This window comes from Dermacentor albipictus, chromosome 3 (assembly GCF_038994185.2).
Source record: "Dermacentor albipictus isolate Rhodes 1998 colony chromosome 3, USDA_Dalb.pri_finalv2, whole genome shotgun sequence".
Taxonomy (NCBI): domain Eukaryota; kingdom Metazoa; phylum Arthropoda; class Arachnida; order Ixodida; family Ixodidae; genus Dermacentor; species Dermacentor albipictus.
Genome location: NC_091823.1, coordinates 14,203,888 through 14,221,224, shown reverse-complemented (window position 1 = coordinate 14,221,224; position 17,337 = coordinate 14,203,888). Strand labels below are relative to the sequence as shown.

Sequence of the window (17,337 nt, the reverse complement as noted above, 5' to 3'; positions counted from 1 at the left end):
ACAACTGTGGGTAAATAAAAATAAATTCGCAGCAATTCATAGCGAAGGAGGCTGTAGCGTCACATAGCTCAGCCGACGAATAGCTGAGCGTGAAAGAAGAGCGTAGTGAACGAAAGGCGAGTGTTTCTGGAATAGATAAACAACGCTCGGAGCAGAAATCACGAAATCAATCTCGTTCATACAGACAAAGAAGTGGCGTCTGCACTGGTGGGTGACGACGCGACCGACACTATCGAAACGATTCTTGATTGAAAACTAACGCCAAAAGAGCGACATATTTACGAGTCCACACGGGACGCGTAATGATATTAGGAAGTTGGGAGATAGGCACGGAGACATCAATGCGAACTTTGCGCGGGCGTCAGCTCTCTGAGTTAACGGAGCATGTAAGCGGGCTGGGTCTTCAATCTCATGAGAGCACCAAGAGCGAAGGTTCCCCCAGCTCGAGCGAGTTTGTTCTCCCCCAACAGACGGAGTGCCATGCAGCTACGAGTATGCGTATTTGCGGGTCCGCAAGATTTCGGCGTACGTCAGTGGGGAAGAAGCCATTAGCAAGGGCAAAAGGGGAGACGCGTGCTCACTGCAAGATGAGATCGTCATAAAAAAGTACTTGCGCAGCGCACGCTCCCGCCTCCCAACCCCGTACCCCACACACTCCTCCTACAGTGCGTGTCATTAAATCTATGCAGCAATATGGAAGATAGCGCTAAGATTAACCTATCAATATCTTAGAAGCATGGCACATCGGACTAGTTGGCGACTTTCCATAGTGTTTTGGGTGACTGCGCAAATGTGAGACACAGGGCAGAGAAAGACGCGACGAGGACAAGCGTTGTACTCGTCGTGTCTTGCATATTTGATCTGGTCGCAAGCACTTACCAGTACTCCTATGAGATACCGATGCACAGAGTTCTTCAGTCACGCTCACCATTCTATCTATCGAACTGCGTATTCTGCCATCGCTTTCCATGTACGCTGAGCTGTGAAGAAGACCATACAGGGAATTCTGTCTTGGTGCAATTCGCGGTACTGACACTGTTCAATCGCGCATGCGCAGGCGAGCTGCGTGCTTGAACGATCGTCACGCATGCACCGCCCGCATTGTATTTACCGTGCCTTACAGGAGTTCCAAGCCACTGCAGCCATTTAGCGTAAGCGTCTCTTCACTCTTGCCTGCTCGTTAAGGCTCATTTGATGCGCTCGTGCGCAGCCAAACTCGTCTCTTGCAAACATTACGACGTCGAAAGGTTGGGCGCAACAGCGAATTGAGCAGTGCAGATAGCTTCCATTATAGGAAGCCGATGTAGAGGCACGGACGAGCAGCGATCAAAGCCCTATCACCTTTGCTACGCAGCAGATGCCTTGCGAATGACTCCAGGCCACTCCAGGCGCGCAAGGAGTGATAAACAAACACCATTATTTGAGATGCGTAAACAGTCGCGGACGCCTTAATTTCTCTACGGAAATGACCGTCTACTGCTAACGTCGCCGAAACTCGACACCAATTTCTGCAGCGGACCATAGCGATTGCCTCAGCACGTTTCGGAGTAGCATCCGCAATGCTGCACCTTTCTGTACTACAAAGCCGCCGCAGTCCTCGTGCCGCAGCTCCCCAGAAACCCCTCTGCGCCCGCCGGCTGTCAACAGGGCGCAGAACTAAATTGCCGGGGCATCCGATAGAATCAACAGGAACTGGCGCTGTTCCTCTCGCTCCCAGTTTTGGGGCAGTGACTCATGCTGCCTGCGTCACTATGCGGCGCTGACGACTTGCTCGTGGCGACCGTAACTCGCCAGCCCACCCAGAGCGTCCCCGATTTCGGTAATGCTGACGCGACCCACTCGAATGCACGGGCGACCATCAAGCGAAGCGCGCCCGCCCTCCCTTCCGACGAGGTCTGCCGATCGGGAGGCAGTTTGCGTTCTGGCTTTCGATATATAGTCGCGAAGCATTTTGTACGTGCCATCACGATGCCGTGTCGTTGGCGTGCCGCTTACTCGTCGGCAGGACTGGTCGGAAAGCTGGAGTGGCTCAGACAGCGTGAAAAGTTTGGCATATATGAATGTGATTGGGATAGTACAGATCTTCGTAAGAAAGCTTCACCGCAAAGCAAGACGAGCGCCCCGTTTTTTGAAGAAGCTCGCTTACAGAATGTAGCAGTTGATTTGTTTACATATATAAATATATAGCTTCTTATTTATTTATTTTTTTACTTTTGAGTATTTGCAGCGTAATATATGTACGGCAGGCTGTTGGCTTATTTACCCTAATATTACATATACCTGTATTGCTTTAACTCTACCATGGCAAGTGACATCAACAAAAATGAGCAAGCCAGCTAAAAAGCGGCGCCATCTCTCGCAGCGCACGAAGCTCTACAGAAAAGCATGCACGCAAAACGCCGAAATCGCTTATTTATATAAAAAAATGCCGTTTGTGATCGTACGAAATGTACCACAATAAATAAAGGTATTCACTTTTTCTACAAGTCACGTTATAGTCACCAGCTCCGGCATTTTGCCCCAAAGTGGCCCATAATCAGAACTTTGATCTACTGTCTCTGTTATTTGCCCGCGCACCTCTTCGCGGACAATTTCTAGCTGAAATCAATTTACATGGAGATGAGAAACGTTAGACTGGCGCTTTGCGGCGAGTTTTGTCCTCAAGTGTCGCGATGTAAACGCAGCCCCGCTTGCACGGAGGCGTCAGAAACCACTTCCTGGAACTCTTCTAATACAGCGCTGTAGGAATACCGCTGTAAAATGAACTCAGCCTGACCTTTGCTCTCTTTCTCTCTCTACTTAATCGCTATTTCTTGGAACAACGAGAAATATTCTACACGGGACGCTTGAGCAACCCATAACACCCATAATGCTTTCCATTTAACTTTCGCTCAGCTTTTCCGCCGCCTCAGGCCGCAAATATACTGCGCGTTCCCGGCGAAAGCCAGTGCCAACACATGTTTCCCTTATTCTTTCATAGTTAATTTGATGCCTTATCCAGTCGCCTCTAGCTAAGGCCACCGCGAGAATAAAAGAAAACAAGAAATAATACCGACGAAGCGAGCTTTCACAGTTCAAGAACTCGTTTGCAAGCCAGATAGAACAGCAAATCGGTGGCGTATAGAAGCAGCGGACGAGCGAGGATGCCCGCATTATCGCACACGTGCCGCTTGCACACCAGCAACCCTTCGCCATTTCCTCCTGGCTGGGGCGTGCACGGCAAAGCCAGCGGCGGCGCAGACTTGTAAATTTACTGCGGCAGCACGCAGGAAGAACGGACTGAGAGGGCGAAATAAGCGTTCTCGATTGCCGCTGTCCCTCGCCAGCACCACCTGTGGAGCGCCGTCCCTTCCTGGAACGGCAGCACCGGACGCTGCTGCCGGCCCTCCTTCCTCCTCCTGTGCCCGTGGTTACCCCGCGCGCCACGGCGTCGGTCCCGTAATAATCGAGTCGGGCTGCTGCAGCCGGGCGACAACACCCCGCTGCGCCTAAGTCAGGCTTAAAAGCCGGCCAGCGCCAGCTCCTGACTCACATGATCCCCCGGAAGCCAGGTTGGCTCACGTGCGCCTGTAATAATGATCGACCCGTTCACCAATAGAGGGGCCCCCACGGTCTTCGCCCGCACCTACCTCCCCCCCTCTTCTTTTCTGTTGACCGCCTGCCGCGACCGCATGCCGCTCGCGCCGGCGGCAAAGTATGAGTCAACCACGATGGTCTGGCGACACCAAAGATTTACGCGCGTTTCTCTCGTCGTCGGACCCTTCCTCGAAATCTAATCAACTGACGCTCTAGGGAAATCAGCTTTGTGGCGCTGGGCTTCGCAACGCGAGAAAGAAAAAAAAAGAAACAGAAGCTAGCGCAGGATTTTAAAACAGGCGCGAGGGTGTGACAAGGTGATGACGGAAAGCGTAAATATTTCTGCTAAATGTTGGCTGATCACCGTGTCGGCCGTGAGTGCCAAGCGGCAGCCACATGGAGCGCATTACCGGGCGTATTTCCACCGTCGCGTCGCCCAGCACCCATGAATACTGTTGGATATCTGCTTTAACCAATGGACCTCTTCGATCATCCGTCCCTGACAGTCGCAGACTGCCCGAGACGCTGCACACGCAACGCTCATTGCCTGAAAACACCACCTCGGACAGTCCTGAACTGTCAAAAACGGATAATCGAAGAGGCCCACAGTAGACGACATTGGACCATGGTCATCTTGCAGCGTAATGTGGAAGCACCGATGTCCGGTGACGCCGCGTCAAAATAATCCAGTATGAACTTTGCCTAGATTATCTAACACTCCTTGCTTAGCGGTTTTCTTAGCTGCTGGGCCGATACGTTATCCTGCATATGATTATTATGATTATTTTTTGCCTCTTCGCAAAAAAGCAACAAGACGTTGCTTTAAGCAAAGGCAATGTGGTATCCTTGCTTGAAAAGCTTACTGAAAGTAATGCTCTGGCCCGTGCAGGATGCCTAACTGTGAAGGAAGAAATATTGTACATATTTAAACGAGCGCGACAGAAAGGTGCAGCATTAATATAGAAGGCTTGCTAGAACCAGCTGAATTTGGTGCAGATAAATCTGTTGATATTCTCATTTATTGGTGTATCTTGTCAAGGTAATGTTATACTATATGGCTTTCATGTTGCCATTAAAAGGACTTCTTGACTATCTACCAAAAAATTCTAGTTTCGATTATCCCGCGGACCGGACGAGGCTAATTCCAAGTTACTTGATTTTTCTGGGCGAGGCCCATCTGATCCTAAGCACCACCTGCATCTTGCCTTTGTTGTTGCTTATAGTGAGCCCCTTTGTGAAATTGAACCCGTGAATTATGTATCAGTGTTGGACCAAGCCATTATATCCGGGAGAGCCACCATGACCGCCTAGTTTGCAAACCGTAGCTTATAGCAACCTCCTAGCTTATAGCAAACACTATAGCGTTTGTTATAACCCATTTGCTACGACCATTTTCGCCGTAAGAGAGTGGCGTTATATAGGGGCGCGGATATTAAGTTATCGTCCATTCCCAAATTGCATACTTCTGAGCATACCGTTCAAGTAGCTTAATCCTAGCGCGCGCAACGCTTGATGACAGAGCCGCTCGTTCTTATGTGATGCGACCCATTGAAGAAGAGAAGACATCAAAAGGCTGTCAAGAAAGAAAGAATGAAAAGGACGACGGGACTCCCAAGCGTGCGACGAGAGGAAAGCGCTCGAGCCGAAGCTTCGTGTTCCACTTGACTCAAGAACCCTTTGAGCACAACCGTCTGCGTGCGGGCGAAAGCGGCTGCCGCAAGCTCCAGACAAAGGTTTCGTGTAATTACTGGCTCGACTCACTGCGGGACCGAGGAAAAGCGCGCGCGCGCGCGCTCCAGCGAGCGCGCACACTTGGGAGTCGACTCGATTGTGTGTGCGTATACGTCTTTTGTCTTTGAGGACGAAGGACTTGGGCGGTGAGTCTCTTTTCTCCGGAGCGACAAGCCCGCCCCACTCCTGCAGCGGAGGAGGACAATGGGGTATGGCGTACACAGGCACCGGAAGCCCATTCTCACTTCCTTCCGGAGACGCTGAATCCGTCGCGCCCTTTTCAGAGGGCCCTGCCCGTGTCCTCCGCTCCCGCCGCGCCGCTAGGGACCACAGCGCCCGCGCGACAGCGGGGCGTCCCTGTGACCGTCAGCCCTGGACGGGCGAGCAGACCGAGAATGAACGAAGAGGCACGCGACAATAGAGTCTCTGTGTCATTTCTACATTTTGTTTCTCTTCTATAACAAGCTTTCCGAAGAAGAACGGGCGACGCACGTTCTGTCGGCGTCGCTTTTTAATCAGCCAAGGGGAAGATGCGGCGCTGGGTGCTCGCGCGAGGCATGTCATTTATGAATTTGTCATCTAGCAAGTCGTGTAGGAGGGGCCTTCCATTGTGTGCCCAAGTTGCACAACTTCAAAATTCGGTGCCTATCCTTCGCTCATCAATCACATCGCTGTCTCTCCTTGGCGAATATTCCTTTGTCCTCCTTGCGTGCGCACAGCACGAAGCCTCTGTTTACGCTGTCCAGTGATTATGTAAAGAAAGGCGCAAGTCGACCCGCGCAACCTGAATAATGCGCCTCTGGATGATACAGGCGAACCGCGACGCGCTGTTATAAGGTCGGATGACGCTTTCATTGTAACGCTGGATGAGACTGTGATCTGTCCGCGCACTGCGAGGAGCATGCGCACGCATTGAACCTCGCGCTGACAATGCGACTCCGGTGTTGAAATTGGCGTTGTGTATTCTGCTCTACGCTGTGGCGTGATCAGATTCTCTAGACAAGGACACAAGAGAAGTGGACAACACGAACGCCGCGTTTTATGAATCCTTACCAACTAGCTCAGCTTTCTGTCGTTCTAAGCTTCAGATTCTCTATATAGTGTAAGCACTATTAACGTACTTCGTCGTTTTCATTTGTACATAACCATCGTCATCTTCCCTGTTCTTCTACTTCTTCACGCATGAGCTGGGGAATTGCCTTTTTTTTTTAAATAAAACGCGTTTGACAGCTTGACAGTATATATCTCGGCAGTATATATCGAAGACTGTAACAGTGAAGCATGTTCTAGCTTTTGTTTTTGCCACGAGTCCCTACAGTAATGCTCCAGTGGAGTGGGTAGCGTAACCGTGTAGGCTGCAGTCAAGCAGCCTAGATCTTTAAAATGCACTATTGAACCCGCCTGGTTGGCCTGATGCTTAACTCACCATAGTGCTTTACAGCTTTTGTACCCGTACTCCCCTCCAACGCTGCTTGTTGCTTTACAATATGTCCGGACTCACTCTGCCTTGTTCTCGTTCTTTGCGCAGGGTGATCAAGCCCCCTGGCGGCGACGACAGTGACATTTTCGGCGTGCGCTCCCCGCAGCTGCAGTCGGGCGCCGAGCCCAGCACGCCGCGCAGGGTCAAGAACTACCAGCAGTCGTCCATCTTCACGCCCTCCGAGGAGGACCTGACGCCGACGACGCCTTCCAGTGGCGCCAGCACGCCCACGCGGCGCCGCATGAGCGACAACAGCCAGGAGCGCCTGTTCGGCTCGGAAGACGTGCCCACCCCACGGCGCGTCGTCGACCGCATGAAGTCCAACATCTTCAGCGAGCTCGACTCACCCGCGCCACAGGCCCCCGCCCCGGCATCGGCCTCCAAGAAGTTCGGTGAGCTACCTTGCAAGGGACGCCTCTATAGGCATTCATGGGGTCTGCAGAAGCGTTAAGTTCGTGGCCGAGCTGGTAGTGAGAAAGAAATGAGGTTTTAATGAGACACAGGACTTATTCATGGTTGTCTTGTGATTGCTTTTTTCCTCTCGCAAATATTTTACTTTCTAATTTCCAACGTTCAAATGGTTAATTTACTTGATTTTTATACACCTAATTTAACCATCCGATTCATGGCCAATGCCCCACTGTGGGTATGCGCCACAACCACTCAGGTCGAAAAAAAAAAAAAACGCCTGCTTCTTGGCCAATTCCCGTAGTGGGTAAGAATCATAGTTGAGAAACAAAACAATAAATGCAGAGAGAACGATTGGTGCACGTGGGCATGCCCCACCACCCCATTTCAGAATGGATGTTCACATCATCATCATCATCATCATCATACGTCGAGGAACTCTAATAGCGCCGTGAGACCGGTATGAAGATATACTATCAGTGGACTATTCTGTGGAAAAACTCGATATGATAGTGCTAAGGGCGTTTTCTTTCGATACAATGTAGCTAGTTTTATTAGCAACCGTTCATTTTACAATCTGTCAAACTGGGACAGTGGATACCGTGCTTTCAGTGAGGACACCATTGTAGCTCTACCTTACATCATTTTGTCCTGCGAAAGGACTTTTCTTTGTAATAAATTCGGATTGACTTAATGTTTGCCTTTACTGTACCTTTAAATGAAACTAGGTTAGCCGTGTACACTTCTGGACTCTGGATTTGAAAGTACCACCTTACCCTCAATACGGCTTACCCTCAATAGATGCGTGGTATATTAGAAAGGACGGGTGATGCTACCACAGTGAAAGTTTCGCATCAGCTTTCTGCGGCGTCATAGATTGGGGCATGATTTTGCAAACGCCTGCTCAGGACTAGTTATTTGTTAATCAATAAGAATAGCTTACGTTGCATTAGAAAGTAAGCAAAGACAGTACCTGTCTTTACCTAATGTTTCCTGCTCAAAAAAGGACCCAAATTCATGAAAATACCGAGAAGTTCGCTCGAATGCAAAGAAGTCATCATCTTTCATCTACAAAAGGTTTTGATCCCGATGAACGCAGTACAGTACACTTGCTCCAAGGGTAGTTTGTTTTCAGCTGGGGTTGTGGTCGAATGTGTGGTTTACTAAGAGTGTTGGAGCTTGTGTTGTCTTGAAAACTACATACCATTTGACTCCCATTAAATCAGTCTCGGTTAATTCGGCTTATCGCTTAAATTGAACGCACTGGAAAGCGAGAACCATACATTGCTATAAAAGGAAACCTCGTTTACTTCCAACGCTAAAGCATGCCTCTTCGGTTAACTTGACCCCTACGGTTGCCCCCTCATGTGCGCAGCGCCTACTAAACGCTCGAAAACATAGTTCAGCAGACGGTGCTGTCACTTCCCTATAGGTGTGAAGTTGTTTTATTTTTACCTTTTCGTGGTCGACGCTCCTTCCACCCGTGAGCCATCTATTCCCGCTTGTTTCGTGTCGTGTCACTCCCCCCACATTCAGCACTCTGCTTCATCAGTTCAGCATGATTTTTCAGGATGAAAAATCATGCTGAACGCAGTCATGAAAGTGATTTTGCTGATCATGCAGTCAAGAAAGTGATTTTTCAGGATGTTGTCTCAGTAGGAAATAGATCAGCAAGAAATGAGACGTGGAGAAAAGCACTTTCGCGACGCGCGCAGTGAACGAATGAATTCATTTAGTCACTGGTAATTCGACCTTTCGGATAATTCGACCTAACCTTGCGGTCCCGCAAGGGTTGAATTAATGGAAGTCGACACGTATGTGGCCCACCATCTGCCTTACGTTCCCATCGTAAGCCAATCGGTACACGTGATGATGTTCTACTTGCTAGTTTACAAGCTCTCCAGATGAACGAATTCCAAACACCATAGCGTGCGTTGAACAAAAAAATAAGAGATGATTTTTTTTACCGCTTTTGTCATGTATATTTTCTTTTAAAAGAAGAAAAAGCTGGAGTATTCGGCATTCGAAGTCTATATTTTTGAACATTAGTATTAGACTCGAATATTCCACTAGGAGAACAGCCCTATCTTCGGCGAATTTGGTTTGGCTACGCCGTGTTGAGCAGGCAGCGCGCCTTAACCCACGTAGCGTAGGATTTGGCGCCGTAGTGCCATGCCAATCATGAGGCAAATGTGAGCACACGCATGTGAGCATGGTCATAGTATTATTAACTAAATGTTCGTGATATAATTGACGACGATGACAAGGTATGAATGTTATTTTAGCTCTAAGCAGAGAACACTCATCTGCCATGATTACAAGTTGCATGAAGGTGGTGGCGTATGTGTGACGCGCGTGAAGCGTGGAACCTGGCAGAAAATGCGTCCTTGTGTGCATTGCTTGTACACGCAGCGCACAGCACGCGCGATTACTTGTCTTTGACCATGTTTGCCTTTGTGTGGCATTATACATTTTTTTGTTCGTTTGCTTTGCGACGTTGTGAGCTTCTTTGCTGTTCTGGATGCGACGCTGCTAAGAAGAAGCAACTCGCTTTTAATGCGTGGTAGTAGACTGCATACATTTTTTTTTTCTAATGGCATCGTCGACGTACTGTCCGTTTGAGCGCTACATAGTTGTGCAACACGATTCTAAAGCTATGCTGCGAGCATAACCGGGCTCTAACGATCAGCAGGCTTCGTTATCCATGTTGGAGCCGAGTTAGTCTCGTAATAAGAGTTCAGTTTCTAGTTTATGCGACTATCTTAGCGTTCTGAAACAATCAATCCAAGATGTCATATAATTGGCATATGTTTCAACTGTTGCTGAACCTTGTCGTTCATGTGAAACAAAATTAAATATAAAGAAACACGTATGATTAAACCTACTCAAACGTAAATTTGCACAAAATTTTCCTATCAGCTACTTATCGGGCTTTTTTCCGGTATATTAGGACACACGACGTAGAAGCACATCCGCAAAGCACATTTTTACGTCATGGCTCTTGGCAACATCTTGTAACCATATATCCAACCATAGTAGACTTCCGTTAATTAGAACTCCAGTGAAATCAATTTCTCAGTTACTTCGATCCACATCAAAGGTCCCGGTCGGCGGCCATACATTTCTATGGGTCCAAACTTCCGTTATTTAGGTCTCAAAATTGGCCTTCACCGGATAATTCGAACTTGGTCAGCTTCGTCGCAATACAGTCGTCAATACAGTCAATACAATGCGGCGAAGAATGCGCAATTTGTTGTGGTGAAGTATACTAAGAATGAAAACGGGCCACTGTCATGGTACATCGTACGCGTTTCTTAATTATACAGGCGCGTACGCGCCGTCTACAGCCACGGTGCGAACACCTGGATGCCTAATAAGCCTACTGGCAGCGATTCAGAGCTGTTTCTGACGTTGCTGTGGCGATTTGAGCCCTCGTTTCTCCCGCCGTGAGCGTCTCGTATACGAGATCGTTAACGGGGCCCGTTCCTCAATTATATACGCACGCAAGCGCTGTGCACCGAGAAGCGGAGAAAACCCATCTGTGTTTTGGGAAAGCTAGCGAAAAGTAAGGCGGTAAGAAGAAAAAACTCGGGAAAGTCTAGGGGACGTTTAAAGCCAACAAAAGACCGGAGGGGTCTGTCTAAAACTGTGAAGGCCTGCCGGAAAACTTATTAGGTGTCTAGGTGTTTGCACTGTGACCGGATACGCCGCATGTGCTTGTGTAAATTAAGGAACACGCACTATGTCCCGTAACAATGGCACCTTGTCCCTCTTAAAATGCGTCACTGCATAACAAGAATATATTGCGACGAAGCTAAATTTACAGTCAAATACTGTCAAATGAATCAACGGCGTGTTCCAGCTTTATTTTCTGCCTATTTCTTAATTCGGCTCGCCGGATAATTCAACCAGTTTTGTCTGTCCCGTCGGGATCGAATTAACGGAAGTCAACTGTACTGGGTGTCCGAAAAGTAACTGTGCAAGGAAAAGGGTGGCCTTAAAATTCGAAGCTTTACTTACAGTTGTGCAGTGATCACTACAGGAGATAGTAAAAATGTCCACCACAAGCATGAAAACACGTCGGCACACGACACTGCATATTGTTAAACACTGGACGAAGAGTAGCTGGAGTTATCTGTGCAATGTGTTGGGTAACGGCTGTTTGCAGCTACTGCAATGTGTGAGCATTGTTCTCGTACACCTGTCCTTTGAGTGCACCCCACAGACGCTACCAGACGAACTGCAGGGCTCGCGAGATAATATCGCACGTGAAAGTGCGATGTCATTCATAATTACCATCATTTTTTTTATTTTCTCACTGCACAGTTACTTTTCGGATATTCAGTGTAACAAGCTAGAAGCGTCCTAGTGGCACCACAGCGCATCACAGGCAGGTTTACGCCAGCAAATAAGTGGGGCTTAGTCGCTCATCGCATTGTGAGTTTCGCATGCTTTGGTTGACGAGGCGGTGCGGGACGTGGCGTACGGGCACTGCTTTAATATTCCAGTGTGCGTCGACATTTACGCTATGCTGAAGCACTCTAATGGCGCACATGCATGTTGCGGTTTGAAACGGAGCATTGTTTATCCTTTTGTCTACACCTGCTGCCAGGCAAAAGCGACCAGGAAATATCACGTATGCTCCGCATCGCACTTGTGTATTGCGCGAAGGCTGCATGCATTGCAACGCTTACGGTTTACAATCGCGGCTGCATGCTGAGCTTCCTTTTTTTTTTTTTGGCTGGCCTGGCTGCAACGAGTCTTGCACGCTTTCTTGCAGTGTCCCGCAACCCGATCACAGGCGATGTGTACCACGTCAAGCAAAATGGCCACGGCGGCATGAGTAAGTAATTTGAGCGAAGCACACAATCGCCGAAAGAACAGAAAGCGCATCGATGCACAGTTTTCTAATTGCAATTACTCGAGGTGACTCGCACACACAACGGCAAACACACGCGCAGTATCAGACTGTCAAGTCTTACACCCACCTTACCCGCTCCTTCCTTCTTTCCTTTTCTTTTTTTTTCTTTTTCGTGGATCTGCACGATGACAGAGGAGGCGGGAAAAGAGAATCGACACCGTGGACGCTATCCTGTTGAATAATGTTGTCCCCAGAAACTGAAACAAACAAGGCCTCCTATAGGCACAGTGTGTGTGTGGGGGGGGGGGGGGAGAGAAAAATTCAAGTTCACTGGAATCATACCATAAGTGAAAGAATAAAGAGAGTAAGGGGAAGGGTATATGTCAACGAGTAATGACACCCCCTTCCAAGGGCAGAAAAAGAGAAAAAGGTTCAGGGACAACAAAGAAAGTAAAGAAAACGTTAGGCGGGATATCACACGCTTTCTGTTCCATATTAAGAAATATAGGAAAAGGAACAAGAAATCATGGGTTGCTTAGAAGAGACGTCAAATTAGTGAAACATTAACAGGGTAATCCACGTATGCTTGCCCTGTCGATTCGCGCGTCTTTTCCTGCACTGCTCTTTCACCGTAAATGCTCGAGAGAGATAGAAAAAGCAAGAAGCAAAGGCAGCGAGGTTAACCTGGTTGTACCTGGTTTGCTACCCTACAGTGGGGGAAGAATAGGAAGCAGAAAAGGGATAGGAAGTGATGCGCGCGCGCACTCATCGCTCTCTGCGTGTTCAGTGGTATTCGCGCAGCCCAGATTTCTTTAATATATGCGCAGGAAAAGTCTAATGGCTTCCTCTGCGGATGACAGTTGAGTCCAAAGTCCTCATCTCTGCTTCATCGATCTGTCATCCAATCGGTTTAGGATAGCACGCAGATACCGTGTTTGGCAATAAGTGCTGCGTAGCACATGGTGTGTTCAGTGGTCTGGTCTCGTCTGAACTGCAGAAGCTACACGAGCCACTGTCCCTGTCATACCGACCATGTACCATTAGGGGTTTGTAAACGCATCATCCAGCCACACAAGTGACACTGTGAAGTTGTCTCCTGCGAAGTTGACCAGATAGCAGGTTTAAGATGCAAAGAAAGCTTGAGGTAGCTACCTTAAACCTTCCTTTGCACATTCGCCCTGTCAGGTTACCGGAGTATGTGAATTACTCTTGCACCAGTGCAGACGTAATTCACATAATGAGGTACGGCAGTACGATTACAGTGCGCTCAACACCCTGCAGAACGCGTCACGTCCAAGTTTGCGTATACAAAGGCATTGTTCGAAATCGGTGGCTTACTAACCTGGGGCCACATTCGCAAAGTGTCCTCTCTTCATTCATTTGGCCTGCTTCCCATTGACTGCCGCGCGCTTCACTCGTTAACACAAATCGTGCGGCGTTGTGAATACAGGGGTGGCTTGGACAAAAATTTAATAACAAAAATAATAACGAATTAAAGAATGTGTTCTAGTGCGGACTAAGAGTTGTCTAGGGTTCATTTATGAACCCGTTCTTAAATTCGTTATTATTTACGTTATTAAACGTTCGTGCAAACCGCCCCAGGTCTTATCTGTGCGCACGTATGCTTATGGCTGCGCTACTTACAACGCTGTTACAAGGTGGTATCATCCCAAAGTTAGCAGAGGCAATACAGAGGACACGATTACTTTCTGTTATCATACTGTCGCGCAAGTAACATACAGCCTTAGGCGTTGTTGCAAAAGTTTAACCAATTCGTCTGCGCGTGGCAGTTGAACAAACTGCCTTACAGAAGTCGCAAAGCTAAAGGTTTGTAAGTATTTGTTTCTAGGATGTCGTGGCTCCCGCCACTAGATTTCGCTGGCATCGCAATAACGCATCGGTCCACGGCCGTGTACCAAGACCTCGGCGCCCATGTATCCTATGATGTTGTTGCAGGTGACGGTAGGGCTTCCAGACGCCGTGTCGACCACATGGAAGCATTCAGTCCACTCAAAGACAGGAGCCCGAGGCATTAGCCGAGTGCTTCGTTGTATTTTGCTTACCCACCTACGTGTCGCTGGCGTAAGACAGTTCTGAAAAAGTTGGCTAGGAAAAGCTGGTGGAAGAAAGATGCTCATTGTGGTCAACAATTAAGACTGGAGCTTTCCAAAGCACGGGTTCTTTCAGCTCTACTGAAAGATAGGGGCTTGCTATGGGCGTGTAATCAAAGGTACAAGTTTTCCGAAAATATTTAGTGGACTGAAAAGTTCTCCCCATTTTTTTTTTTCAGGAAAAATTGTTGATGAAGTAGATTTCACACTGTCCACTACAAATATTCGTAGCAGGCCGATACTTTACCCTATGCAGGTAAAAAAATAAGAACAGAGTGTCAATATGAAGTTTTATAAATATGGAAAATCCACCGGGCGTCGCAAGCAGCGCAAAGGAACGCAACTGGCCGACAATGAAGTTTGGGTTCTGCGTACGCAAAGTCGCCTTAAGCATTCGATTTCTTAAACTTCATAATAGGGAGTTTTAAATTTGGCACATCTATAGTTTGGGGACGCGAACCGTCGGGTTTATAAAATATGCAAATTGTGTACGAACGAAAGCGAAAGCCGCAGAAAGAAAAGAGAGAACGCAGGGCGTGGCGTTTCGAGTGCGGAAAGGTCTCCTTTGGTACCGAAAGCTATTTGGGTGCGCAAAATCTCAAGCTCCCTAATACATTTTATTCGCTTAAAAGATTATAAAAGATTATAAGCGGATCCGCCGCGCTCAGCATAACCACATCAAAGTAAATTTTCTACGAACACCGTAAAACACAAACACGTAAAACAAAAATCTAGCGCGCTACCTGTGTCGGTATCACTACTTCCGTTTGGGGACCTCACGTGGTCCCCTTTCTGCACGCAATATTGTTCAACTTTTACGGTTGTTTTGGGGGAGCTGGAAATTCTGGCCAATTTTTTTAAGTGCTCAAGACATAAAGCATAAAAAAATGCTTTTTTTCGTAATATTTCGTTTTCTTTATTAAACTTCATTTTCGTTTCAGCCATTCGCATGTCTGCGTGTAATAAGCACACATATAATCAACGCTTCGTAATTGAGCGAGCGTAGTATACGTGTAACGTTGGCGTGATCTCCCCGCCGTGATATCATTTGGAAAGGCGTACCGCCTACAGCTTGCTCTTCTTCTTTTCCCTCCCGATGCAGACGGGTACAGCAGCAACGGATCCACTTCACCCGTGGACTCGCCGCCCAACGGCCACGTCCAGTACGCTCCCGGGGGCAGGCCGTCGGGAGGCTTCTGAAAAGGCTGCGCGTCTGCGGCGACGAACACAGCCTCCGAGCTTCTTTCCGCGCCTTCCTCTCAGCGACGTGCAGGCAGCGAGGGGGCCACAGTCGGTCGGCTGATTAGCACCGCCAGCGTGTTCGAGCTTTGGCCAGTCTCTTTTTTTTTTTTTGCCGTTCTTGGGCGCGGCGGGGTCTTTCACGGGGACAGCTGAAAACTCTCGAAGAGCATCGTCCGCTATAATACGCACGCCTAGCGTCTCTTTTCGCGGGGATATCAGGATTATTCTACTATACGCCGTCACGCTGCGAGGTTTTTTGCAGAAGCAGTGAAGTTGCGCCACCTGCGCGTAGCCCGTGGGGCGGGCCGAGCAGTGTGTAACGGGGCACGCTTTCTGTGTGTTTTGCTGTAGCAAAAAAACGTTCACTGAAAGTCCACTACCGAGCGTGTATATGCGTCGTTCAATCCAAGGCGCGTTCCTGAGGAAAACGCGCATAGCCTCGAGGCAACGAAAAAAAAAACCAAAACAAAGCAAGCGGTGAAATAAAAGCCGCGATTGGATACAACGCGCGAACGCGGCGCAAGCCCCGATTGCCCACAGTTTTAACGGCGCCGGTGACAAGATGAACGGGAAACTGGAGTACAAGGAAACGAACTCTATTTTGTGTACATATAAAGTGGAGTGGTAGCGAATGTGTGTCCACAGCAAAGTGGTGAGAAGTTTCGACGCGTTTTTTTTTTTTTTAACCACCTTTGCTTCTCGACTCAAGCAGTAAATAAAAAAGGTGACATGCGTGCTTTCTTATAGTCTCGCCCAAAGCTATGTAGTGTGGTCGTTTCAAAGTAGGCATAGAGCTTCTTGTACTAAGAGAGAGCCGCGCGCAAGGTATACTGTCTGTCCACTCCATTCATCTCACGCTTTTCTATGCACTCCCGAGGTTCTCACTGCTCACGTCAAGTGTCGATGATGGCGGGAGACCTCGGCAGTTCTGCCATGTGTACACCGAACCTGTATCGCAACTACTCCTCTATGTCTATTTTTTCGGCTCTGTCATTCTTCTTATTTTTATTTTTTAATATTTTGATTCGCTGCGCTCTCTCCTCTCAAAATGATGCCGCACAAGAGTATGTGCTGTACTACGATTTGTATCTCGCAGTATTTTTAATAAAGTATTGAAACGCAATCTTCGTCGGAACTCTTTTGATTCGCGATTTCTTCCACAGGAGCAGAAAATATGAAAAGAAGCTTGCGTGTCTTCGCCCTGGGATACAATCAAGGTTGGTTGTCTGTGGCGCAGATGGCGGGAAGCCGCATAACAATTGTACGGCCGCTTTGCAGTCCCGTCACGGTATGCAGTATAATCGAAATATTTAAAAGAGCACCAAATTAATGGGCACGAGGAATGACACAGGACGTGTGCTCACGCAAATTGGTGCTTACTGGAACCATCAGGTCAATAACAGGGGGTGCGGATATGGAATGGTTTAGAATATTTCAGAATGTCGACCGCGCGCAACCAAACATGGAATTGGAGCAAAATATCCAATAAATTTGACCCCCCCCCCCGGCCCTAGTATACATAAAACACGAGAAATTGAGCAGTAGAGCAGCCTATGTATGTCGCTCAGGAAGCCATACTTTACCGTCTAAACGGCGATCATTCTGACTCTGCGAAGAGTCCCGAGTATGCCAACAAGTTACATATTTGTCACTAATGTTCCATTTGTGCTTTCAATAGACAAGGCTTCATAACGTGCAGTGTGATGACAGAAACTTGCTAACGATGTTGATGCGAACATTGTTATAATAACGGTGAAAACACCTATTCATTATTCGAAAAGTGTTCAATCCGGTCGCGGAAACTCCAATTGGCCACACCCCCCTACTCTTCCCCAGGTCGCCCTTCTTCGTTCCTGTAAATGTTGCTCTCTTGTATATCTTTCGAGCACGTACCAACTCAGACAACAGCGGCGCATTGGTATTATACG

The 17,337-nt window shown here is 48.1% G+C and overlaps 1 protein-coding gene across 3 annotated transcripts in view; it reads left to right on the top strand.

Moving 5' to 3' along the window:
* Positions 1-16,532, top strand: part of Jupiter (microtubule-associated protein Jupiter) — a 71,410-nt gene extending 54,878 nt beyond the window's left edge. For 2 of the 3 annotated variants that reach the window (XM_070535138.1, XM_070535139.1), the window contains exons 2-4: positions 6,836-7,179; positions 11,976-12,038; positions 15,270-16,532. In XM_070535138.1, coding sequence (XP_070391239.1) covers positions 6,836-7,179; positions 11,976-12,038; positions 15,270-15,367 — 505 coding nt within the window. In that variant the 3' untranslated portion in view covers positions 15,368-16,532. The remainder of the gene's footprint in view (positions 1-6,835; positions 7,180-11,975; positions 12,039-15,269) is intronic. The other variant, XM_070535140.1, reaches the window with a different exon arrangement.
* Positions 16,533-17,337: the final 805 nt, after the last annotated feature.